This window comes from Malania oleifera, chromosome 1 (assembly GCF_029873635.1).
Source record: "Malania oleifera isolate guangnan ecotype guangnan chromosome 1, ASM2987363v1, whole genome shotgun sequence".
Lineage (NCBI taxonomy): Eukaryota > Viridiplantae > Streptophyta > Magnoliopsida > Santalales > Ximeniaceae > Malania > Malania oleifera.
In genome coordinates this window covers 16,937,492-16,964,099 of record NC_080417.1, presented here as the reverse complement: position 1 = coordinate 16,964,099, position 26,608 = coordinate 16,937,492, and the positions used below count along the sequence as shown (strand labels likewise).

General features: G+C 35.9%; 1 protein-coding gene across 3 annotated transcripts; it reads left to right on the top strand.

Annotated features, from left to right (window-relative positions):
• Positions 1–1,668: 1,668 nt before the first annotated feature.
• On the top strand, positions 1,669–26,507 carry LOC131144375 (DNA polymerase alpha catalytic subunit). 3 transcript variants are annotated; one of them, XM_058092987.1, is made up of 31 exons: positions 1,669–2,990; positions 3,479–3,649; positions 3,805–3,888; positions 4,014–4,088; positions 4,323–4,387; positions 5,240–5,330; positions 5,477–5,662; positions 6,530–6,693; positions 6,825–6,939; positions 7,526–7,705; positions 7,786–7,899; positions 17,651–17,770; positions 17,891–18,211; positions 18,346–18,438; positions 20,476–20,594; positions 20,719–20,791; positions 20,904–20,960; positions 21,082–21,174; positions 22,709–22,831; positions 22,973–23,070; positions 23,200–23,245; positions 23,631–23,741; positions 23,828–23,911; positions 24,061–24,174; positions 24,278–24,367; positions 24,458–24,534; positions 24,902–25,121; positions 25,486–25,539; positions 25,630–25,749; positions 25,847–25,921; positions 26,112–26,507. In XM_058092987.1, the coding sequence occupies exons 1-31, from the start codon at positions 1,827–1,829 to the stop codon at positions 26,256–26,258; spliced, it is 4,644 nt and encodes a 1,547-aa protein (XP_057948970.1). In that variant the 5' UTR covers positions 1,669–1,826; the 3' UTR covers positions 26,259–26,507. The 3 variants fall into 3 exon arrangements, with proteins under 3 accessions (XP_057948970.1, XP_057948979.1, XP_057948989.1); XM_058092996.1 differs by having other exon boundaries at positions 5,240–5,335; positions 5,482–5,662; XM_058093006.1 differs by lacking the exon at positions 7,786–7,899 and having other exon boundaries at positions 5,240–5,335; positions 5,482–5,662.
• Positions 26,508–26,608: the final 101 nt, after the last annotated feature.

Genomic DNA, 26,608 nt, shown 5'->3' with positions numbered 1-26,608 from the left:
CGAGCCCAGTAGAGTGAATTATCGAGATGCTTACGAGCCAAGCTTGACTATGTTTGCACTTGGCTCGTTTACAAATCGAACCTAAAAATTGGGTTTGAGACTTGTTCATTTAGATGATAAACGAGACCGAATGAGCCCTTACCGAGCCAAGCTCGTAAGCTGCTCGTGAGCAGCTTGGTTTATTTGCAACCCTAGCTGCGAGATTCTCATGTTCACTGTTACAACTTAAAAAAAAAAAAAAAAGGATTTGCGGGCAGTTTGGTAATTTAACATGTTTTATGGTAATCTCGTTGAGGGCAAAAACTCTTTTAACACACCTATTTTATTAGGTGTGTTATAAATGGGCAAATGAACATTTACATGCTAGTTTTCGGTCTAAAATTTTGGTTCAACAAGTCCCGACCATTTTCATAGTGTGTAATTACCGAATACGATTCATTTAAATTTTTTTAAAAAATAGATTAGGTAATTTTTGGTTAGAATTTGTGTTCTTGGAATTGGGTTGAAAGTAGGGGTGAGCAAACGGTTGGTTCGGTGAAATTCAATTAATTAACCGAATTAATCAAAAATTTCGGTTAATTATTTCCATTAACTGAGCCGACCAAATAAGGTGTATTAACCGAACCTCGCCCAACCAAATTATCTGTTCGAGTAATTCGGTTAACTGAATTTAACCGAAATTATTTAAAACTAATTATTAAAAACATAATTTTGGTGAAGCTTAATTATTTAACATATATTAATTTATATTTTAAATTTAATTAATTATTAAATCGGTTAATCGGTTAACCGAATTTATATTTCCTATTCACCAAACCGAAAACCGATTCACCGAATGTTGGTAAAGCTTAACTGAACCGACCAAACCAATTTTTTTACTCGAACTGAACCGACCAATTTCGGTAAATTATGCTCACCTCTAGTTAAAAGGTGTGTGTAAGCACATGTTTATCTCCACTAGATTTCATGTACAAACCTCAATAGAGGATGAAAATTATATAAATCTTAAAAAAAGAACAAGGAGGAATTGAAATTAGATATGAGTAATCTCCACTATGCAGGTCATGCTTAGTGGATCAACAAAAGAAAAAAAAAAATTCTTTACATGTCAACCTTACTTTTTTTTTTTTTAAATTAGTGAAATAAATGCAAAATTTTAAACTAATAAAATATATTTTACTATTGCTAGTATCATGACTAGGGACAAAAGTAAAATATTTGTTTAAATTTTGGATGAGGCCTTTATAATTTTGACCAAAGACATGTAATGACTAGGGGTGTATTTGAGTCGGGTCAATACAGTAAAAGACTCGAACTCAACTCGACTGAAAAATATTAAGTTTAAAACTTAACTTGAACTTGATTTGACTACAAGTTCATAAAACTCGAGTTCGGATCAATTATAAATTAATATTTGATATATATAAATATATATAATTTACATAAAATATAAACCGTATTTAGAGAATATATATTATAAAAAAATAAAATTAAAAAATTAGGTTAGATTTGAAACTTGGCTTAATTATTATTATTAATTTCAAATTTAAGTACTCAAATCCGAGTAAAATTAAAATGACACTGGTTAGAGGGCTCCGAATAACGCTCGAGTAAGTTTTACTTATAACCCACCATATATGAATCATTACAACTGACATACACAGGCTACCGAAACGACGCCATTTACTATAGCTCAAATCAGTAATGAAATTATCAAAACCCTATTGGCGCCAAAACCTCGAGAGTTTCGCGCCATTTGATACTCAAAACCCATACCCTTGCACTCGTGCCGAGGGGGGAGAGAGAGAGAGAGACCTAAACGGAGAATGGAGGACGAGCAGCCCATAGTCGCCGGGAGGCGGAGGAGCAGAGGAGCCGAAGCGACGGCGCGTGCAGAAGCCCTCGAGCGCCTAAAGAATCTCCGCCGAGGTGGCCGCCGTTCCGAAGGTGGATTTCAGGTAAAGATGGAAGATCCGATATACGACACCGTCGGCGATGCCGAGTATGATGCGCTCGTTGCTAAGCGTAGAGAGGAGGTTCGCGGATTCATTGTGGACGACGACGGTCTCGGGTACGGAGACGAAGGAGAGGAAGAAGATTGGTCCCAAGCTGGTCTTCCTCTGTCATCAGACGAATCAGATCGCGAAAATGAAAGGCCTAAGAAGAAGAAGGCAGCGGAAAAGAAGGATCCGCAATCCAAGAAGCCCTCTCCCCTATTAGCGGCGGCGGCTATGATGGGTAAGCATCGCCTCTCCTCAATGTTCACTTCTTCGGTTTTTAAGAAGAGTAGGGACGATAATAAGGCCAAGGGATTGTCATGTGATAGTCTTGTGGATGATGTAATTGCTGAATTTGCACCGGATGAAGCTGATAGGGAGAAGCGGCGAAGGAAGCAACTGGGTTTGCTGTCGACTGCCAAGGGTTTAAGTTCTTGTATTCCTCATGTGAAGACTGAGAAACAGCCACCTATTGATGGACTTAATTCGATAGTTAGGCCTGAATCCACCAAGGTTGTTTCTACAAATGGCGAGTCTTTGATAGCTCATCCCCATAATTGTGACTTGTTTGAGGAAAAGGATGGGTCTGAGTGCTTGAATGATGAGAAGAATTTGAATTGTGCAATGCGTAGTGATCCAATCATACAGTTACAAAATTCTTCTACGAATGGAAATGTGGTTGAGGAGATCCCTCCAGATGTTGTAGAAACAAAAGTAGAGCCTTTAGTGAAGAGCGAGGAAGTTTATTCTCTCAATGCGAAGATTGATGAGGAAAAGGACCCGGCAATGAGTGCGACTGCTGGATGGCAAGCAGTAAGGAGTGGAGGGAATGTGGACGTTGGCTGTGATGTAGGGGAGGTGAATCCTAGTTTGAATTGTGAAGATAAATCTGACTTTGAGCTTCATCCCGATGGGTCACTGCCTTTCTACATGATTGATGCTCATGAAGAGATTTATGGTGCTAATATGGGCACTGTCTATCTTTTTGGGAAAGTAAGTTGACATTTTATAGCATGAACATGCTATATAAACATGAAGTGCCCCTTTATTTCCTTGCATATCACAATCATGAAGGTCTTCAGTGTCTCATAAATTTCTATGCACCACTAATCCTTTCTGTTAGGGCTATGCTTCAAACATGTTATGATTGTAAAGTTGGATCCAAACTAATTGCTGCAAGGTTGCATATGTTAGGGTAAATTTTGCTGCCTGTACTTGGTTATGAAGAATATGATCAGACGTGTTTATACAGTCTTGCAATTGTGAGGTCAAAACTCTAGGAAGGCATGTATGATTCAGATGCTAGTAGCATTCTGGTGTGTAGTAATTTACTACTACTTCTCCACATTCAAACATGTGCCTTGGTTTTTTATTTTTTATTTTTTTTTGTTTGATTTGTTGCTTTGTTGGGATATTTTTGTAAATTCATATACAAACAGTATTTTGATTGTTGATGGTTAATGTTTGTCACCGTAATTAAGGTTAAAGCGGGAACTACGTATCAGAGCTGCTGTGTGATTGTAAAGAACATGCAGCGATGCGTCTATGCGATTCCAAATCATTCTGTATTTCAAAACGATGTGGTAATTAAGCTTGAGAAAGATGTTGAAGAGTCGCGAATTTCTCGTGCAGCTTTTCTGACAAGTCTGCAAGTAATTTTTACTTATTTACATCCATAGATCATCTTCCTCCCTCTTCCCCCTTTGGTTTCCTGTTTTTTGATTTTTGTCTTCTGCTTGTTCACTTGTTTGTTTTACCCCCAGTTTTGCTGCTGTTTTTGATTCACTTTGGTCATTTTCTCTGTTAGGATGCTGCATCTGGTTTGAAGAGTGAACTGGCAAAGCATTTGTTGGATCTCAATGTTTCGACTTATTGCATGGCACCGGTTAAGGTTTGGAGATTCAGTTGTTTTAATGTGTCATAAAGTGCAGTGCTCGATTTTTGTTCTCCTTTTTCATGCTTTTATATATTTTGCTTGCTCTTTTTTGGTATGTTACCTTTATTGTGATGCAACAGAGAAGTTATGCATTTGAGCGTTCTGACATACCTGCTGGGGAAAATTATGTTCTCAAAATCAACTATCCATTTAAGGTACAATCTCTTAGTCTGCAATTAAAAAAAATCAGTCAGGTGATCTGAGCAGTCAAATATAAATTTCACTCTTCACATCTAACCTTTCTACATTTGGCATTACATGCAAAGTTGCAGTTGGGTAAATTGTATTTTTTTTTTTTGCAAAGTTTTCTGTGAGCCATATGATCAATGATGCTTGTATCTTTTGCCTGATATATTACAGATTATTACTTTATGATTCTATCATTTCAGGACCCACCACTTTCATCAGATCTAAAAGGAGAAACATTCTGTGCTCTGCTTGGAACTCATTGCAGGTATAAGTAGTTGAAGTTGGTTCAGCAAGTTTGTTGTTCTGTGTACGGATTCCATCTCTATTTGTGTGTGTGTATATTTAATGATTTCTAGCATATCTGCACATGTGTAGATTTTGAATCTATGTGAGGACATGATTTTAGCTTCTTTTGTGGGCTTGATTAATAGAACCTTATTGGAGAGCTTTTGATTATTTTTCGTATTTTAGAAGGGCATCAGTTTTGAAATGCAATCATATTAGTTGGAGGATTTTTTTCCCTACTCCTATGTACAGTCCTGCCAAAAGCTTTCTTATACAAAAATTGCCATTTCCTAGACAGAAGATGTTGGTCTCCCATGGAAATTTAGAACCCCAAGTAAACAAGAATTAATCAGCTTGTAATTCTTCACAAACTGATTTGACTTTTCTGTTTTATTATGTTTTATAACTTTTGAGCTGAACAATCACATATTCCTAATAAGGGTCAGAACTCAGAAAGTTGAAAACTAGAATATCTGAAATCTAAATGTTTTTCTAGGTATGTGTACTGGAGTTGTCCCAAAAGATTGCCTATTATTATGAACTGCCTAATAAAATAGGTTCTTTTTTTATTATAACTCAAGGTTATGCTTTGATGATCTTGAGAGGAGGTTTTAAGTTCCTACATGAGCACAAGGGTCCTGATTAATTAGCTATTATATGCTCAATATTTCTGCAACTGTTCAGTTTAGGAGTTAATCTGAAGTTCTTTTAAAACATGCCTATTTTTATTTATTGTCAATTTTTTTGACATGTTCATTTTGATGAAAGAAAGTCATATAAAAAGTTTCCTTTGATGAAAGCAAGAGCAGCTCACTTGAATCATCATTTACAGTGCCTTGGAGCTTTTTCTTGTTAAAAGAAAGATAAAAGGGCCTTCCTGGTTGTCAGTTTCAAGCTTTTCTAGCTGTCCTGCTCCCCAACGGGTGAGGTTTTAATTCTTTGAACACACTTTCATTTAAGAAATGCTAGTGAAGTCTAATTGCATATTCTAGTTTTTACTGATTGATGAAGTCCATGCTTAGGTGTTCTAGTCTTTTAACTATTCCAATTTGGTTGAATATTGTTGCAGGTGAGCTGGTGCAAATTCGAGGTTACTGTTGATTGTCCAAAGGACATAAGAGTTTCAACTTACAAGAATACAGTTGAGACTCCTCCTGTGGTTGTTACAGCAATAAATCTGAAAACTATTGTCAATGAAAAGCTGAATGTAAATGAAATAGTTTCGGCATCTATCATCAGCTGTCACAAGGCCAAGGTATTTTCCATATGGTTATCTGGGAATGCAGTAATTTTTTAAATTAAACAAATATGAAAACAGTAATTATCGTGTTTTGCATGCAAATATTGACATGTGAGACAGCATCAGCCTTGTAATTCTTAGAGAACTGAATGATGTGAATTCTTGGTAGATGCATTTGTATATATGTCATGCCTGGATTTGGAATATGCTCCATCAGGTCCATTTTTATTTAGTGGATGCTCTATCCTTCGCCACTAGACACTATGCTATTGAGTTTTGATGAGGGCATTTTTAAAGATCATTCGAGAGGTTAAGTGAATAAAACATTTTTATCACCACATAGGCAAAGCTTCTTCAATCTGTGAATGCCATATCACTGGCAACCACTTAAAAAAATTCTCGTTGCATCACTTGCATGTGTATATAGATGATTTGACCAAAGAAAAACCATCACATCTGTGCCGCAAGATTCAAGTACGTCTTGGTAGAAGCACTACATCTTGAGTCGTAACTGAACTTCATGAATTGAGGATATGGAAGGCATCTTTTAGTGGCTGAAACTTTGCTGATTTTCTACTAGGTTTCATGAATTGTCATTCACAGTTTAAAAATTAAAACATCTCCATTGGCTAATACACTTCTGCAGTGACTGAAATTCTATAGTAAAAGCTCTTAGGTGTTCTTTATATCCATTAACTTCCATGTTTATATTCTCACTGCACCCTGCAGGAGTCATTAAACTTTAAACCAAAGCAGCTATTTTCTGGCTGGTTATTGCTTGAATAGAAGTTTTTTTTTTTTTGACAGTGACTCTAGTTTGTCCTATATAGATTGACATATGGTACCAAGACCACTGACAGCTTGTACTTTTGAGCATTTCAGATCGACACTCCCATGTTGGCCACAGAGTGGAAGAAACCTGGTATACTTAGCCATTTTACCGTCATGCGCAAGCTTGAAGGAGGCATTTTTCCAATGGGATTTGCTAAAGAGGCTGCTGATAGAAATTCAAAGGCTAAATCAAATGTTTTAGGTTTTGAAAGCAGGCAAGTTATCATTTTTTTTTTCGGTGTCAAATATTTACTTTCAATTTACTAATGAGGTACCAGATTTACTCATAATATCAGTTCTTAGGGCCCCAGTAATTTATTTATTTATTTCAAACATTATTTTGCAGTGAAAGAGCTCTGCTAAACCGTTTGATGATCGAATTGTACAAACTGGATAGTGATGTTCTTGTTGGACACAATATTTCAGGATTTGACCTGGATGTTCTTCTCAACAGAGCTCAGGTGGGAATAAACTCCTGTACATTTTTATTAAGGAGCAATCTAATAAATTTTAAACATACTTTTTTGGTCAATTGGGCGGCTTATTGGGCATGGGCTACTCAAATGGGGTATTCCACTCCCCATCCCAAATCCCTTCCCAATATCAGAAATAGGACCTCTAAATATGGGAGTTCCAAGCTCTAACCATACTTTGCTACCATTTTCAGTTAATGATAAACTGGAAGTATATTGTTTGGCATTCTGCCATGAGTAATAGTGTAATACTAATGAAAATAATTGCGATATGGTTGGGGTGGATCCGACTGCTGACTTGAGCTGTTCATTGTTATACGTGCCCCCCTCAAAATAGGGGGCAGAAATGCTTCATAGTTGAGTAAATATCAAACAGCTCTGTATACGCTGAAAAGCCTGATAATGATTTTGTACATTTTATCTTGTTTTTCACATATTGAAGTTTTATGTTTATTATATATTTGTTGGCACACTCCCAATTTCAATGCACGAGACAGGAACAAATGCTGAATTTTTTTTTTTGAATTAGCTGCCATCCCTAAATTACTCATGCATATTAACCAAAATTATACAGGCATGCAGAGTGCCAAGCAGCATGTGGTCCAAGATAGGTCGTCTCAAGCGTTCTGTGATGCCCAAGCTTACAAAAGGAAGCACCATTTTTGGATCAGGAGCAAGTCCAGGGATCATGTCTTGTATTGCTGGTCGGCTCTTGTGTGATACATATTTGTGTTCCCGTGATCTCTTAAAAGAGGTATAATACTTTGCTGTTTGCTGCCCTTGGTAATATATGTATAGTTTGATGTCTCAACTATGCAAATTTGGTTCTTCCAGGTCAGTTATTCTTTGACGCAACTTGCTAAGACTCAACTGAACAAAGATCGGAAGGAGATCACTCCACATGATATTCCAAGAATGTTTCAGACTTCAGACTCCCTTATAGAACTTGTAGGTTCTCATACTTGCTTTTGGATGGTAGTTTGAATATTTTAATCAAGAGTATGGTAAAATTAAAAATAATAAGAAAAGAAAAAAAAGAAAAAGAAAATGCTTGCATGATGGTCAGTTGTTGTACTTGGTATGGACAAATCATGGCTTCTAAATGACTTAAGTCCAATGGCGGATTGCCATGTTGAAACTTGTTTCCATTATCTTAGTCCTGTACCTCCTGTATACATAGCCATCAAAATTGCACGATTCTCGTGGAATCATACGATTCAATTCACTAGCCTATCTATTTGAGTGTAGTAGGGAGATCGAAATAAGCGAGAATTGACCTTCCTCTATACGTTTTTGACAAAAAAGTCCGATTCTCAAACCTAATAATGTGATTCAATTTGCGAGTCTATCAATTTGATTCTAGTAGGAAAATCAAAATAAGCAAGAATTGACCTTGGATTGTTCAGTTCTTGATTCAAATCTTATGACATGCAATTGGAATCTAATGTTTCATGAGTTCATGACTCAGTAAGCATTCACATCTGACTCAGATCCAATCCATCTAATTGGTTCCTAATCAAACCCAACCATTTAAAAATCCAAAAATTCACTATTTAATGCAAAGATCCTTAAAACGTTGTCCAAGGGCTTTTAGAATCAAAATGGATAAAGTGTTTCTACTTTAATCTCAATTTTAAATTGTTTTTCTAGATTTTGGTTTCCTTAACTATGGAGTTTAACAATTCAATTAAGACTCCATTTGTTTGATTTTTCTCAAGAAAACTTTATTTTGAGATTAGAAGTGGATATATAGGGCATGTCAAAATTTTTATATTTCAAGCGTGAGTTACTTCTACATTTCAATTTTCTAACAAATTGAATACTTTTCATCTGTACACAGATGTGCATGTAGGCATGTTAGGATTTAAAGTACATTGTTAGAAGGGAATATGTTATTTTAGCAATTAAATTGTGCTAGTGGGGGGGGGGGGGGTTGTCCTTAAGACTTATTATTATTGATATATAAGAGGGCAGACCTGGAGCTGTACGTAAGACTCTAGGAAACTGCTGCCTCCTTTCTCCTGCTTTCTTCTTTTCTTATCTTCTCCTTTTTTTCTTCTGCCCTCCTCTGACTTTACAATGGTATCAGAGCATTAATCTCCTCCAAATCTGTTTTTTTGATTTATTTTTTTCTTTATTATCTTCCCTAATCAACTCTCAAATCTGACTTTCTGTTTGGTCTGAGAGTAGTTTAAGGTCACTTCTCATCTTCGTTTCGCTGTGCAGCATCCTTGGTAGGATGCTGTTTGTGTTCATGGTCATTTGTTGATGTGAAGTCACGCCCTGTTTCTGGTATACTGATGTTGCTGTGTTATTGATTGCTGGTTGGTTGGGGTGTGATGATCCTGAGTGTTCACAATTGATTGCTGCAATCTTGTATCAGTTGTTGGCGGTTTTGATTGGTGTTCAATGACTTTATTTCCTGCTCTTGTTGGTACTCAATACTAGTAGCTGCCAGCCATCAAACCTGTAGTTGCCTTGCTGCCTGGTTGTTTATCAAGTTGCTGCAGTGCTTGTTGTGGTTTGCCCACTTTTGCATGGTCCAGTAATTTCTTGTAGGATATTGTAACTTATGTCCCACGATCAAAGCAGCCCTCTCAAAGTTCTGCTCTGTGCTTGTGTGTGCTACATGATTTCGCATTGTTGTTTTGTTCATTCTTGATACTAGTGTGCACTTATTGTGGCGTATTGGGGGTGGTTTTGATGGCCTCTATGAAGAGATCACAACCATCAAATTGTTTGGATCCTCCAACTACCTATTCTGGTCTCAGGCAGTGCATGTATATTAACGTGAAAGAGAAGTCCACATATTTGCTGCATTCTCTGTTTCCAGAATCCAAGGATTATGAAGATCAGATGAAAGAGAATACCACATTTGTTGTGTGGTTGTCAAATAGCATGGAGCCATGAATTGCTGTAAATGTGATGTTTCATAGAACAACCAAGGCCATATAGGTTGATCTTCATGAAAGCTTCTTGCAAGAGAAAAATCAAACTTGTGTTTTTACCTATATGAGAAGTTTTTCAAATATGACCAAGAAGGTAAGCACATTAGTGAGTATTAATGCACTCTGATGGGTACGTGGGTGGAACTCTACATTTATGAACTAGTTAGTTCTGACATTGAGATGATTAAGTGGCAAAGGGCATAGTTCTTGGCTGCCAAGTTTTCGTTGAGTTGAGTCTAGAGCTTCAACCCATCTGCAGTTAGATTATTGCATTTGAATCCATTCCATCTATGACTGAAGCATATGCTAGAATCTAATGGGTCACCAAATATGGCTCTCAATTTTCTTCTCAAGATTCTTTATGTGGTAGTTTAGCATGGCTAGCACTATGTTAAATCATGGTTGGGGAAGTGTTGGAGGATGAGGATAAGGTTTGGATGGTGGTTGTGGCAAAAGTAGTGTATTAGGACAAGGAGTTCATTGTAACAATTCTCTAATGCACATTGTGGCAAGGACAATTATACTTTTGATCAATGTTGGGATCTCCATGGGAAACCTACTTGGATCAATAAGTCTCTTGCTGAGGCTGATTCCATTGTTGAAGGTTCAAGGGCATCTAGCCACTTCACTAGGAGTTGAGTACATCATCTACCATGTTTCGAGAAGAGTGCAACAATCTTACCCACATGGTTCAACAACTCTGAACTCATTCTTCTACATCTAATGCTATTGTGGCCTATTCAGGTACAACTGGGCGTCTTGCCTCTTCATCTTCTTCTAGTGCCTCCTTCCACATGACAAGTAGTCGTAATTTATTTCAGTCCTTGAAACCCATTACTTTACTTTCTAAGATTACTCTTGCTGAAGGTTAAGTTAAATTAATTTCTAGTTGTGGCAAAATTTTCATGTTTCCTTCTATGCCTTTTTTCTCTATGTTGTATGTGCCTAAATTTCCCTAGAACTTATTATCAGTTAATTAATGAACAAAATCTTCTTTCCTTCTCATTGTGTTATTTAGGATTTCTAGATGAACAGGATTTGTGGAGGGCTTGAGAAGGACGACTTGTACTATTATGATGGTGGTGGTGGTGGTTGCTCTAGTTTTTGTTGTTCCGCTTCCTTAATGTCTACTTATGGTGTTTCTCTTGATCAGCGGCACACTCGTTTGGGTCATCCAACCCTTCAAAAACTAAAATTTTTTCCCATGTCTAAGGTTTTTCGTTTTGTGTGCATTGTATGTTAGTTGCAAAAGCATGTCAGGATATCTTTTTTGTCAAGAATGAGTCTTCGATTTGAGTCAACATTGTTTTATTTTATTCATTCAAATATTTAGGGTCTGCGTAGAGTCAAGAATTTGAGTAGTCATCAACAATGTGTCCTTTGTGGATGATTTTTCGCGTATGACTTTGTTATTTTTTTTTTTGGAAAAGGATATATTTGAAATTTTGAATGCATTTACTTTGTTCTACCAAGAAATAAAAAATTAGTTTGGCATTGGTATTCAAAATTTTCAATTTGATAATGCACTTAATTTGTTCAAGATGAGTTTCAATCTTTTTGCTTGGACAAATGGATTATTCATCAAACATCATGTATACATACCCCTTAGCAAAATGGCATAGGTGAAAGAAAAAATAGGCATTTATTTGACATAGCATGGTCTCTGCTCCTTCATATGGATGTTCCTAGAACCTTTTGGACTGATGCTCTTCTTATAGTATGTTTTTTGCTCAATAGGACGCCCTCCAATGTTTTAGGGGACAAATTCTCTTCTTAATTGTGTTTGTTCATGTTTTTTGTGGTGCCTCGTGTCTTTGGTTGCATATGTTTTATTAATGTTCCACATACTACACAAGACAAGTTCTCTCCTTGTGATGTTAAATGTGACTCGTCGGGTACTTAAGTACTCATTAAGGTTATAAATGTTATGATCCCCACAATAATAGGAAAATGCTAGTGCAGATGTCACCTTTTATATGTTTATTTATTTTTTAAGGGACCACCGTATTTCTCTAATGCATGGTCCTCTTCGGATGAATCTATTTTGAGTCCATCAACGATTTCTAATTACCCCTCATGTGCTGACCCTTTGTTTCCTTCCGTTATCCCACTCCAAAAATCTTCTACTCTTCCAAATCTATTAGATACAAAGGTGGGGAAACAATTGAGTATTTATGAATAATGAAAAGCAAGTAGAGAAATCACTACCACCATGCAGCCGCCTCTCTTGCCCAATTTCGATTTTTGGTTGCGGAGATCCATCCTAATGGGACTTGGATTTGCCTATTGCTCACCGGAAAAGTACTCAAACCCATACCCAATCCTTAGTTACTTATCCTATTGCTCATTATGTTTCGGTTCTTAACCTTCTTACTCTTATGCATTTTTTTGCTTTGTCTATTTCCTTTGTTTCTGTCTCTTCCTTGAACGTTGAAGCCCTTGCTAACCTTGGGTGGAAGAATGCAATGGATGTAGAAATGGATGCCTTGACTACTCAAGGGACATGAGACTTGGTGGATCTTCCTCCTAGTAAAGAGTTGGTTAGGTGTTGTTAGGTCTACACTATTAAATATCTTCTTGATGGCTATACTGAATGGCTTAAGGCTTGATTGGTTGGGAAGGGATACATCCAAACATATAACAACAACAAAACCAAGCCTTAGTCCCACTAAGTGGGGTCGGCTATATGAATCCTTTTCCGCCAATTTATGTGATCATGGACCATTTCTTTTGATAGATTCAAAGATATTAAATCCTTACTCACTATCTCCTCCCAAGTTATTTTAGGTCTACCCCTACCCCTTCTACTGCCCCCCACAGCAACTAAGTCACTCTTCCTCACAGGTGCACTATAAGGCCTACGTTGCAAGTGTCCATACCATCTGAGTCGTCCTTCCCTTATCTTATCTTTTATAGGAGCTACACCTAACTTACCACGAATATGTTCATTCCTTAATTTATCTTGCAATGTTATACCACTCATCCATCTAAGCATCCTCATCTCGGCAACTTTTACTTTTTGGATATTATGTTTCTTCGTCGCCCAACATTCTGATCCATATAGCATAGCTGGTCTTATAGCTGTCCTATAAAACTTCCCTTTCAATTTTAAGGGTATTCTACGATCACATAGAACACTTGAAGAACTTCTCCATTTTACCCAACCTGCTTTAACTCTATGCATTACATCATCTTCAATTTCTCTTTCAGCTTGCATAATAGATCCAAGGTATCGAAATCTACAAGTGCTATTTATTTTTTCATCATCAAGTTTAACTTTGTCTCCAATATTCCTCCTATCATTACTAAAATTACATTTCATATATTCTATTTTATTTCTACTTATCTTAAAGCCTCTAGATTCCAAAGCTTCTCTCCATAATTCTAACTCAGCCTCTACTCCATCCCTAGTTTCGTCAATTAAATCAATATCATCTGCAAACAACATACACCATGGAACCTCCTTTTGAATACTCTTAGTCAATTGGTCCATCACTAAAGCAAAAAGATAAGGACTCAAAGCAGATTCTTGATGTACACCTATGGTAATTGGAAATTCTCTAGTTTCTCCATCTATAGTCTTTACACTAGTTATTACTCCATCGTATATATCCTTAATGACATCGGTATACCTACAACATACACCCTTTTTTTCTAAAACCCACCATAGAACTTCCCTAGGTATCCTATCATATGCTTTCTCAAGGTCAATAAATATCATATGCAAGTCCCTCTTCTTTTCTCTAAACTTTTCCATTAATCTTCTTAAAAGATAAATAGCTTCTGTGGTAGATCTCCCAGGCATAAAACCAAATTGATTTTCTGAGATCTTCGTTTCTAACCTTAATCTTTGTTCAACTACTCTTTCCCATAGTTTCATCGTATGACTCATAAGTTTAATTCCATGATAGTTATTACAATTTTGAATATCTCCTTTATTTTTGTATATAGGTATTAAAGTGCTTTTCCTCCATTCATCTGGCATTTTCTTAGTTTTTACAATTGTATTAAATAAATTAGTTAACCATATAATTCCGTTATCACCCAAGCATTTCCAAACTTCAATTGGGATGTTATCTGGTCCCATAGCTTTCCCATTTTTCATCTTTTTTAGTGCAAACTTAACTTCGTTAACTCTAATTTTTCGAATAAATCTTATATTTTTAGTCTTTTCTTCATTTGACAATTCTAAATTTAAGCCTTCTATTTGGTTTTCGTTAAACAACTTACTAAAGTAACTTCGCCATCTTTCTTTAATATCTTCGTCCTTAACCAAGACAATATCATCCTCACTTTTTATACATTTTACATTTCCTAAGTCCTTATTCTTCCTTTCTCTAGCTTTAGCAAGTTTAAATATATCTTTTTCCCCTTCTTTTATACCTAATCTATCATACAAACTATTAAATGATCTATATTTAGCTTCACTAACGGCCCTTTTTGCATCTTTTCTTGCCTCCTTATATTTTTCAAAGTTATCGCTGTTTCTACATTTTGGCCACGTTTTATACCAAATTCTTTTTGTCTTTATGATTTTTTGTACATCTTTATCCCACCACCAACTTTCTTTGCTATTTGAGAATCTTCCCCTTGATTCGCCTAAAATCTCTTTTGCTATCTTTTTAATAGAGCTAGCTAATCTATTCCAAAGAGTATTTGAATCTATCCCATCCTCTAAGGTCTAATCCCCATCTTTGATCATTTTATCTTTAAATTTTATTATATTTTCTCCTTTTAGGTTCTACCATCTAGTTCTCCTACACTGGTTTATTTTATCCTTTTTCTTCCATTTTTTAATGCATATATCTAACACTAAGACTCTATGTTGTGTGGTTAGACTTTCACCTAGAATAACTTTACAATCCTTGCATGATACACGATCTACCCTCCTAGTTAAAAAAAAAATCTATTTGACTTCTATTTTGTCCACTTTTAAAGATTATTAAGTGTTCTTCTCTCTTCTTAAAGCAAGTATTCATTATACTAAAATCATATGACATAGCAAAGTCTAAGATCATCTCCCCAGACTCATTTTTGTCTCCATATCCATATCCTCTATGTATCCTTTCATAATTTTTATTATCTCTTCCAACTTGTCCATTCAGATCTCCTCCTATAAATATTTTCTCAGCCCCTGGTATGCCTTGTATAATACTATCCATATCTTCCCAAAATTGTCTCTTAAGATTTTCTGCTAAGCCAACTTGAGGAGCATAAGCACTAATGATATTTATTATCTCTTGTCCTAATACCATTTTGATTTTTATAATTCTATCCCTTACTCTAGCTACATCCACAACGCTATCTTTTAAGTTTTTGTCTATAATAATGCCTACTCCATTCTTATGTTTTTCTTTTCCAGTGTACCAAAGTTTAAAACCTGATTTATCGATTTCTCTTGCTTTCTCCCCCACCCACTTAGTTTCTTGAAAGCAAATTATATTAATTCTTCTTCTAATCATTGTATCCACAATTTCCATGCTTTTACTTGTAAGTGTCCCTATATTCCAAGTTGCTAATCTAATCCTAGTTTCCTGAACTAACGTCTTTACCTGCCCACGTCCAGAATGATGCAGGAACCCTCACATATTTGACACCATACTCGGGCGCTGACACGGCGCGTCGCTTCGGGCCGAGGACCTAGCCCACCCTCGCCCACTTTTCGCTACACCCGGGTGGTTCAAGTGCAACGCGTCACTTGTAGGGGACGCCCCAGCAAATATTCGGTAAGGATTCATATCATAGTGATCTGACAAATTTTACGCTGGCTGTCAACTACCTAACGCAACCCTCCTCCTTAACCCAGGCTTGGGACCGGCTGTGTATGGAAAAATTAGGACATTTAAGTGCATCAAAGGCGGAGTTATACATCCAAACATATGGTATTGATTATTTTGAGACCTCTTTTGTTGCTTGACTAAAATTTGTTTGTGTATTGATCTCTTTGGTAGTTAGTTTTGATTGGCCCTTGTATCAGTTTGATGTGAAGAATGCCTTTTTATGTAGAGATTTGAAGGAAGAGGTATACAGGGAGTGACCTCATGGGTATGTTGCCTGGGGGGAGGATGGTAAAGTATGTAGTTTGCATAAGGCCATTTATGGTCTCAAGTAGTCTCCTCAAACCTGATTTGACAAATTTAGGGCGGTGGTCTTTACATTTAGCTTCATCCCATTCGGTCCTTTTTCGCAAAAAAGAGACAAGTATGGTACTTCTAGTAGTTTATAATCATCATCACTGGCAGTGATCAGAGCAGGATTGTTAAGCAGTGGCTTCAAGTTGAATTTCAAATCAAGGAATTGGGTAGGTAATTGGTATTGAGACTGTACTGTGTAGGAAAGGGCTGAGTTTATGTCAGTGAAAATATACATTGGACTTGCTAGGTGAGACCGGTTTGTTGAGAGTAAACCAATTGATACTCCTATGGATCATAACACAAAGCTGTCTAGGGATGTTGGACTGAACTGTGAAGACTAATGTCAATATAGGTAGTTGTTTGGCATGTTGATCTATTTGATTGTCATTACGCCTAAGATATCTTTTGCAGTGGGGGTGGTGAGTCAGTTAAAGGAATATCCCAAACAACCATATTGGAATGCTGTTTGAAGGATTTTCAGTATTATAAAGGCTCTCAAGGCAAAGGTTTGATATATAAATGTAATAAAACGGTATCATGGGATACTTTAATGCAGATTGGGCTGGCTCTGTTGATAATTGAAGGTATACTACTGGATACTATATGTTTGTGGGAGGTAATCTTGTAACCTGGCTTAGAAAGAAACAAACTACTGTAGCAATATCTTGTGTTGAAGCAAAATACTGACCTATGACACATACTGTTGGTGTGCTTGTGTAGTTGAAGTCTCTTATGTTAGAGATATGGTTTTTAGTAACAAAGCCAATGGATAAGTTTTGTGATAATCAAGCTGCCATTTTATATCTTCGGCTATCCAGTATTTCATGAGAGGATAAAACACATTGAAGTTGACCATCATTTTGTCAGGGATGCTGTGTTGTCTAAGAACTCCTTTTGTGAAATCTGTGGATCAATTAGGCAGTGCTTTCGCCAAGCCTTTGTTGAAGCCTTCCTTGTGTAATGATTGTAAAAAGTTGGGGTTGGGTGATATTTTTACACCTTCAGCTTGAGGGGGAGTGTTAGATGTGAATATGTTATTTCGGCAATTAGGTTGCATGACTGGGGGTATTTTTTCCCTTAAAACTTTCATTACTATTGATAAGAGGGCAGACCTGCAGCTGCATGTAAGACTCCAGGAAACTGCTGCCTCCTCTCTCTTGCTTTCTTCTTTTTTTTCTCTTCTTTTTTCTTTTTCTCTCCATATCTAACTTCACAAACATAATCATTCAATTTTCATCAATATTTTTCATTTTTAATATATTTTGTTCATTTCAGATGTATACATTCGTTGTATGACAGATTTTTAGAATTTTTGCTGGCTGACACACGATTCAATTTGGTTCTTGATTCACTATGATTTCAATTCATGACTATCTGGTTTGACAAGTATGCCTCTGAAAAAACATTATACAATTTGTCAACTACTAACGTGGATAAGTTGATATCGACATTCAGTAGCTTGATGCATTTAATTGAGGTATCTTCGGGCCGCACAGAGTTGTTCATCTTCTGGCCTGAAAAATGGTTCAACTGGGCAATTTTATTTACCTACTACATTGCTGCTTATTGCCTTTCCATGCGAAGATTCTTACTGTTTATTGTTTCTAATTCATTCAGATTGAATGTGGTGAGACGGATGCATGGTTATCTATGGAACTCATGTTTCATTTAAGTGTTCTTCCCCTTACACGTCAGCTGACCAACATCAGTGGTAACCTCTGGGGAAAGACTCTCCAAGTGAGTCTTGATGATGTTCTTTATTTACTTATTTAATGACTATATTTTGAAAAAAAGAAACTTCTTTTTACAGACACTGCATATGAATTGTAAGCTGTCTCGTCAATAATGTTTTTTCAGGGTGCTAGGGCACAACGAGTAGAATATCTTTTGTTACATGCATTCCATGCAAAAAAGTACATGGTCCCAGATAAGACTTCTTCTCATGGGAAGGCAGACAAATTGGCAAAACGGAAAATGAATCATGGCCTTGAGGATGGAAATGCTGATTTAGATATTGATGATGCAAATTTTGAAAATAATAGTGCACACAATGATCACGGAAAAGGCAAAAGGGGTCCTGCATATTCAGGTGGGCTTGTTTTGGAGCCAAGAAGGGGTTTATATGACAAGTTAGTACTACTTTTGGACTTCAACAGTCTATACCCTTCTATCATTCAGGTTAGTCAGCTACCCTCTCTCCCTGAGCATGAAACTGGTGTTAATTGTTTGTAGTTTCCAAGGGGATAACAATTAGTACTGGTCTATTTTTCATTTGTTATGGTTCATGAACATTTTATGTGCTTTCTGCACAGGAATACAATATCTGCTTCACAACAGTTGAAAGATCTCCAGATGGATTAGTTCCACGTTTACCGTCTAGTAGGATGACTGGAGTTTTACCGGAGGTATACTCCCCTTAAATCTAGTGCATCCTTCTTTGTGACTACATTGATCATTGAAACAAATATTTCAAAGCCTTGGACTTACTATTTGCATCTTATGGAGCAATTGACGCTTCTACTACAGCTCCCATGAAAGAAAAAAAAGGGAATAAAGTAAGAATGAATATATCAATTCAAATATTAAAAATTTATTAACTCAGTACAAGCATTGCAAATTATTTTTGGTGGATATTGTTTTTCTAGCCATTGGCATGATTTGGTGTAATGACTTCCATGTCTGATGTGCCCCTTCTAAGTGGTAGATCATTCAATCGTGTAGTATGCATTCTGAAGCTTTGAATGTGCCGCAGTATAAGAAGAAAATATCGGGTTTCAGCATTAGGGTAGTTTGTGTAGTTAGTTCTTTGCATTTCTTCTTTGGATATGTTGAATTTTCTTTATGAATATTTTGGTTGAATCAAGTGACTTTTAAAATGTTCTAGGATTAGTCTTTTGATGATTATTCCCCCTTACGTACATATATTTTTTTTCTTCGGTTTTGCAAAAACGGACCTTATTCTTTGATTGGAGCAGTGTCTCCCCTTGACACTGCATATTGGAGCAATGTGCCCTAGTTAAAAAAGTCAAGAGGAAATTGCACTTGTGAGAAAAGGAGCTTAGTTTGTTCAGTCCCAATCAATTCTTTATTCTTCTGGCTGAAGAGCGTTTTTTCTCAGCCATTTGAACTGCCCTTCTCACTGCCTGCCATCTTTGTGAGAACTAAATATGGAGCCGTAGTCTCTCATTTCTCTAATCAATAGGGAAACAATTGATTTTAATTCTTAGCCTAATTTGCAGCAAGCTAAAATTTTGACTTGATCTTGCTTTCTTATTGAAAAGTAAGAAGAAAAATGATAAGAGATAGATAGTGACCCTTCCAGTCAGTCAATTCAGAGTAAGACACTGGCTTTGACTAGATTCCTTCATCGCTCTGCTGGCCAACAATATTAATTTCTCTATTTCATACAAAAGCTTCCTGTGCTGCCTAAAAACCCGGTCACCTCTACATGCAAATGAACTCATAGTGCTAGTGTAGTTTATTGCAATTTTATAGCTGAGGGTGCCACTGTCATGGTACTATTGTTTAGGGGAACTGTTACTCCAATTTAAGGATGAGGTTTTTTTTTTTTTGTTTTTTTGTTTTTCTAAAACCCCAATAAGATAAGGACTTGCTCTAAAAATACCTCAAGATATTATTCGTTTTTAAGGTGCAGTGAACTATTTACAATTTAAAGTGCATCCATTCCTCAATTTCTGAATTCAGGAAACTTCGTAAGATTTCACTGACCTTTGCTTGGTTACCTTTATACTGCGAGCATGCTGGTTTTACCATTTCAAGTGAAGATAGGTTTATTTTGTTAAATAATGAATATGCTGGCACTAAATCATGCAGCTTCCCGACTTCATGCAATCATGCTATGTATTTGAAACTCATATAAATTAAATTCCTGCTTGCCTGCCACTTGAAAAGCCTGTCCACAATTAGCTCAGGTCATAGAGGTCTTTTGGCTGAGCTGTTGAAGAGCTATAATGGCCGTTTTGTTAAGTGGTTGATCTTTTTTTTAAGACTTCTTTTTTACATATTTTCATTAGCATGTATTTTCGATCCAAAGCCACCATTCCAGTTACTTGAACCTCTTGCATATTGTTCTTTTACATGTTTTAGTGTTTATGATTTACACTAGTTTCTTTTACAAGATTTTTTTTTGGCTGCTCACAAGAATTTCCATTTTAAGAATTCTGATAAGCTGCTGTTTATGGAATGTTATATACGTAATTTCATTTCGAAATCCACTTTTCTCATGCTCAACTTCTGCTCTCATTCCAAATTTTTTGTTTGAATTTAAGACTTATTGCTTGGCCAGAGAAGAGGAATGCTCTTTTTGTTCTATTTTTCTGGATATGTTTCATGCATTAAGTATGAAAATTTTTATCAAAACCTGGAATGCCATATCTTTTGTTCCTCCACAGAATTTGATTTTTTCAATATTCTTTTTGTAGTTGCTGAAAAATTTGGTTCAGCGGAGGAGAATGGTTAAGGCATGGCTAAAGACTGCATCAGGTCTTAAGGCCCAGCAGTTCGACATTCAGCAGCAAGCTCTGAAGCTCACTGCAAACAGGTTTGTGTTTGTTGTTTGTGCACTTTTTCTTCCCTTTTGATTTCTGAAGTGTTACTCAACATTGCTATTATTTTTTGGTATATGACATTTTCTATTATTTTGTGTGTTTTGACATGCAATTCAGTATGTATGGATGCCTTGGCTTCTCCAATTCAAGATTTTATGCAAAACCACTTGCAGAATTAATAACACTACAAGTAAGATAAATTTCTGTTGCATATATTAAAATCACAAAAAAATTCATGCATTTATATGTTGGTATATTGAGTGCTTGTAATTAGTGTTGACCAAGTCACATTTTTTGTGCAGGGAAGGGAAATCCTACAAAGTACTGTTGATCTTGTTCAGAATAATTTGAACTTAGAGGTGATCTCTTTTATACTGAAATTCAAATTTTATGTAATCTAATAATGGTCATATCTACATTACTTCCTGATTGGTTAAATAAGTTAGCTGTTGAAAGGATGCATTTTCTTGCATCTGGCAGGTGATATATGGTGATACCGATTCAATAATGATTCACAGTGGACTTGATGATATTGCAAAAGCCAAAGCAATTGCAGGGAAAGTCATCCAAGAGGTAAACTAAGTTTTGTTGGAGTAACTATATTTAATTATGTAGTGGTAAAAAAGCCTAGAATAAAGGTTACTTTTCTTTTTTGAGACAATGAGGTTAATGAAATTTCTCTTTCTTCTATCCAACATTTTAACTGCAATCAAATGCACCTCCCGTTCTGTGCTTTAAACACAGTGCAAATCAAATGCGCACAGCCAGAGAAAAGGATTAGTCCTTTATTAAAGATTCATGATCATATTTTGACCTAAAGATATTTTTTGGAAGCTAGGCATATTCATGCTTTGTTTCATCCGTGTCAAAAGAATGAGCAATCTTACCAGCTTGATAGATGACCTAAACGATTGATTTTGGCCTATGCTTTTAGCTGGTTAGAAGGAAAAAAAATTCATTTTTGGCTAGCTGGCATGGAAACTGCAGATATGTGTGTTATTGATGATTCCGTTTCATAATTTTCAATGTTTTAAAATGCTCGATGAAGGCTTGCCTCAAGATGAGGCAATGCCTAAAATGCCTTGAGGCTCATGCCACTCAATCTAAAATACTAAATCCCCAAAAGGCCGATGCATTGAACATTGATGCTTACACATTTGTAGGAAAGACATGCCTTTTTGTGCCTTTTTAGTTGAGGCTTACACATTTTGGGAGTGTGATTCTCAAGTTAGATTTGACTAGAAAATTTTACTTGTTTATATGAAATAAAGGTCGTAATAGGAGTTGACTTCTCGAACTCTTAAACCTCAATCTTACCAAAATAATTGAGAGTTGCATCTTAGATCATGAAAATAATTTGAATTTTGTAATGTTGTAACTATCTTTTGGTATGATTAATGAATTCAAGTTAGTACCTTTTTTGGATGGCTAACAAGCAGTTTACAAATTATATATATATATATATATATTTTACATTTTGTTTGAAAAAACCTTAAAGGAGCTGAATAAAGCCAAAGTTTCATGTTCAGTTTTGAATTAGAGACGTTAAAATGATGAATCAATGTCGAATATAACCCCTAGCCTGTCAAGCTAATAATGCGGGTTCGATTCCTGCTATCCGCTCTATACTATATATTACAATATTCTATAATAGTTTAATATTTTATTTATATAGTTAATTTATATAGTTGTATATTCTTATATCTAATATATTAATTGTATAAATAGTAATATAATCAATATTACTATAGTAATAAATATAAATAAGGTTGTAAATAATAATAATAACTATTATACAATTACAACAATTACATAATAGCATGAAATGCTATCCCCACTCGGGCCAAGAAGTAACTTGTTCAAATAACAATCAAGGTGAAGCAGGGTCAGGAATTTCTTAATTATTATTTTTTTAAATGTGTTTCATTTATTGACATATTGTTATTGAAAAATAAAATTCTCAAAAGGCTTACATTTTGCCTCTTAAGGGTTAAAACACGTCACTTATGCCTTTGCCTTTTAAAACAATGATGCTTCTATATTAAAAAAAATGATTTCATTTAATGTTTTACACTAATGTTTCAGTGTCACTTGCCCATGCTTTCAGGTAAATAAGAAATATAGATGTTTAGAAATTGATCTCGATGGTTTGTACAAGAGGATGCTGCTTTTCAAGAAAAAGAAATATGCAGCTGTAAAAGTGCAGTTCAAGGATGGTACACCATATGAGGTAGCTTGTTTTTATCTTTTCTATCCCCCCCCCCCCCCCCATTGTTTTGTTTTGGTTTTTTTTTTTCCTGTTTTCTTTTTGGATTTCTTTAATAATATTCCATTCTATCTGTTAATCATTGTAATTGTTTTATTGTTTCAGGTTATTGAACGCAAAGGTCTTGATATAGTTCGTCGAGACTGGAGCTTATTGTCAAAAGAATTGGGAGATTTCTGCCTCAGTCAAATATTGTCTGGAGGGTATGCTTTTATATGTAGTGCATGCAAATGCATTGGTTCTTTAGCTTTTGGCGAGTTTGCAATTGGAGAAAAGCCAATGAGACAGTTGCATTTTAAAATTTTCATAACATGAATGTGTTTTGCTTATAGGTCATGTGAGGATGTCGTTGAATCAATACACAACTCTCTCATGAAGGTACAGTCATGATTTTGTGCATTATCGTCATCTGAACCATATACATTTTGATTGACATGCAGACATAAAACAAATCTAGCCTTGAAAAATTGATGGCACACCAAAATCCAACTGAAGTTAAAAACCAAGAAAGAATGAGAGGGTTTCCTAAAAAGCTTTAGATAATAAAAAAGATTCCTACTGTTTTTGCTGTCATTATGCTAATGTGGCTGTGATTCAAGGGGCCTTGGTCTATTAGTTTTCTTACTGATCTTTTTGAAAATGACAATACCATTATGTTTGTCATTTCTTGGTGAAACTTTGACTGATTAGCACAATCACACATCAAACTGTGTTCTTGCTGGAAGATCTAACAAATTGTTATTAATGTGTACATAAATAACAGGTACAGGAGGATATGAGGAATGGAGAGGTAGCCCTTGAGAAATACATCATCACAAAATCATTGACTAAGCCGCCAGAAGCCTACCCAGACAAAAACCAACCACATGTTCAGGTGAGTCTGGATAACAATATTTGGTCCTTTGTTGGTTTGTGATTTATCTGGTCATATCACTCTTTGACTTATGAGCAATTCTCTAGGTGGCTTTGAGACTAAAGCAAAGTGGCTACTCTGCTGGCTGTTGTGCTGGTGATACAGTACCCTACATTATTTGTTGTGAGCAGGTGTGCAGCTTTTTTTTCTGTTTTCTTCTACATTATCAGCTAAGCTTTACTGTCTTATTAAAACTTGGAAAAACTATAGAAGGAGCGATGGGGAGAAAAGAGAACCTTTTATCAGAAGTTCATCACAAACTTTGAGGATTTGGTTTCAGGGTACTGGCTCAGGTACTTCAACTGGAATTGCTCAGCGGGCTAGACATCCTGATGAACTGAAACGTGACAATGGAAAATGGATGATTGACATTAACTATTATTTGTCACAGCAGGTTCTGCTTTCAATCCATTATTACCTGATCCAATAAAAGTGACAATATTTGTACCTTTTTTTTTCTCCAGTTCTTTTAAGCTGGGTTTTTTTTTTTTCTGCAGATTCATCCTGTGGTGTCACGTCTATGTGCTTCAATTGAGGGAACGAGCCCAGCACGTTTGGCTGACTGTTTAGGACTGGACTCATCCAAGGTAAATATTACTTGACTCCTGGTAAGTTTGACTTTCAATACTGTATAATTTTCTAGACTGACATTGCATATATACAATGTGTTTTCCTAGTTTCAAAATAAAACAAGTGAAGCTATCAGCAGTGATCCTTCCAGCTTACTCTTCTGTGCTATAGATGACATGGAAAGGTAACCATTAAAATTGTTATACTTGTTTGCAATAGATATAGTAAAAATGCCTACAATGCTTTTTGTTCTTAGATTATGCCCACAATTTTCAATGAGGGCACTGTAAACTTCATTTTACTGCATACAGTTCAATGATACCCAATTTTTAAAAATATTGCAATTACTAATAATAAACTGATTGTTTTTGAAATTCCTATATCATTCTGACTAATTTATGATGAGAAAAAAAATGCATTTGTTTTTCTCAGTTAGGTCGCTGTTTACCTTTTTGTTTTAACAATTATCTTCACACTTCAAAAGATTTCTGGTTTCTTCAAAAAGGGAAAAAATAGTAATGAATGAATGCTTGCATTGAATTGAATTGCAGATATCAGGGTTGTGAGCCTTTAATCTTGTCATGTCCCAGCTGCTCTAGTAGTTTCAATTGCCCACCTGTGTTCACGTCCGTATGTAAATCAATAAGTGAAAAGCCTACTCACCTTCAAGCAGGGGAATCCAATGATGATTTCTGGCTTAAATTGCGTTGCCCCAAGTGCCCAGAAGAAGGTGACTTGGGTAGGATGTCTTCTACATTGATGGCTAATCAGGTAGTATTGAAGTCTGCTGTTTTTGCAATATATTTTTATTCATATGTTGTACTTCTAAAAGATTAGACAATTCAACATAAGGCCTGAGGCCTCTATGAAGCACTTGTGCTATACTGTACAGAAAATAATTTTTTTGGGTGGATGAGATGGCAATCTTCAAAGCAGGCTGTTTGGAATTGTTAAATCAGATTTAAATATTCATATTTCTTAACTGTGGACCATGAGTGGTGAATCTTAAGCTATTATTTTCCACGTTAGCTATGTTACTGTATAGTTATTGCATGAGAAGATATGCGTTTTGGTTTCATGCATGACTCATCATCTACCAAATATTTGTTTATTTGACCATGCTTGCGTCTGTCAGGTTAAAAGGCAAGCGGAAGGGTTTATCTCAATTTACTACAAGGGCTTAATGATGGTATCTACTTTCTGCAGCTTATGATGTGGAATCTTAAAATAGTTAGAAGTAATAAACAGGATTTGTTTAATGGTTGATTTTTGATTTCAGTGCGATGATGAAACTTGCAACTACAGTACTCGCAGTCTCAATTTGCGGGTGATTGGTGATTCTGAGAGAGGAACAGTATGTCCAAGTTATCCTCGTTGTACTGGGCGTCTCGTAAGAAAGGTTCTTATCATGCCTATATATATCCACATGTCCACACACACACACTTCGAATGAATTTATTTGCTAAGAAACTTGGTTGTAATGCATCCTGTACCAGTACACAGAAGCGGATCTATACAAGCAGCTTACATACTTTTGCCACATTTTTGATACAGTACGCTGCATTGAAAAGGTGGTTTATATTTCCCCAACTCATATTTCTTTATCTATTTTACTATTTCAGGGATTTCTGTTTCTGGTTTAGCAAAGATATTTTGTTATTTAATCTATTATAATGCTTCAGGGATTTTCCATTTCTTATATAGCTAGATGTTTTGTAAGCTGATGAAGAATGTACAATTCTCTTGTTAATGGGGTTGCAGATGGAGGTTAGCAGTAGAATACCACTGGAGAAAGAGCTGGCCAAAATCAGACCTGTGGTTGATTTAGCAGTTTCAACTATTCAACAGATTCGGGACCGGTGTGCCTATGGGTGGATACAGCTGGAGGACATTGTCATTGCAGTTTGAATTGCTAGGCTATAAGCGCAAGCACAACTCATCATTCTTTCATCTCCTGCATTATAGTTATAGATGCTCCATATACATGTTGGTTCATGTTGATGGGCAATGGCTGTGGGAAACAAAAAAGTCAGTGAAACCTATAGTCTCATGCGAATGTAAATATTTGCAATTTTGCACGTTCGTTCATAGGTAGAAGAGTTGTAACAATATTAAGAATGATAATGTAATTAAATATTCCATTCTTGTGTGAGTTCATTGTTGAAAGTCTTGCAATGATATTATTAAGATTAGTCAAAGAACCCTTCACGCCTTTTGCAATTTTAGCGAGCCAAAACCTCACCAATAACCAAACTTCA

Excerpts from the sequence above, each read along its gene's own strand:
- LOC131144375 (XM_058092987.1), top strand. The coding sequence starts at position 1,827 with ATGGAGGACGAGCAGCCCATAGTCGCCGGGAGGCGGAGGAGCAGAGGA. Across the intron at positions 25,122-25,485 it reads CTACATTGATGGCTAATCAG|GTTAAAAGGCAAGCGGAAGG; the intron begins GTAGTATTGAAG and ends TGCGTCTGTCAG. Across the intron at positions 25,922-26,111 it reads CAGTACGCTGCATTGAAAAG|ATGGAGGTTAGCAGTAGAAT; the intron begins GTGGTTTATATT and ends ATGGGGTTGCAG.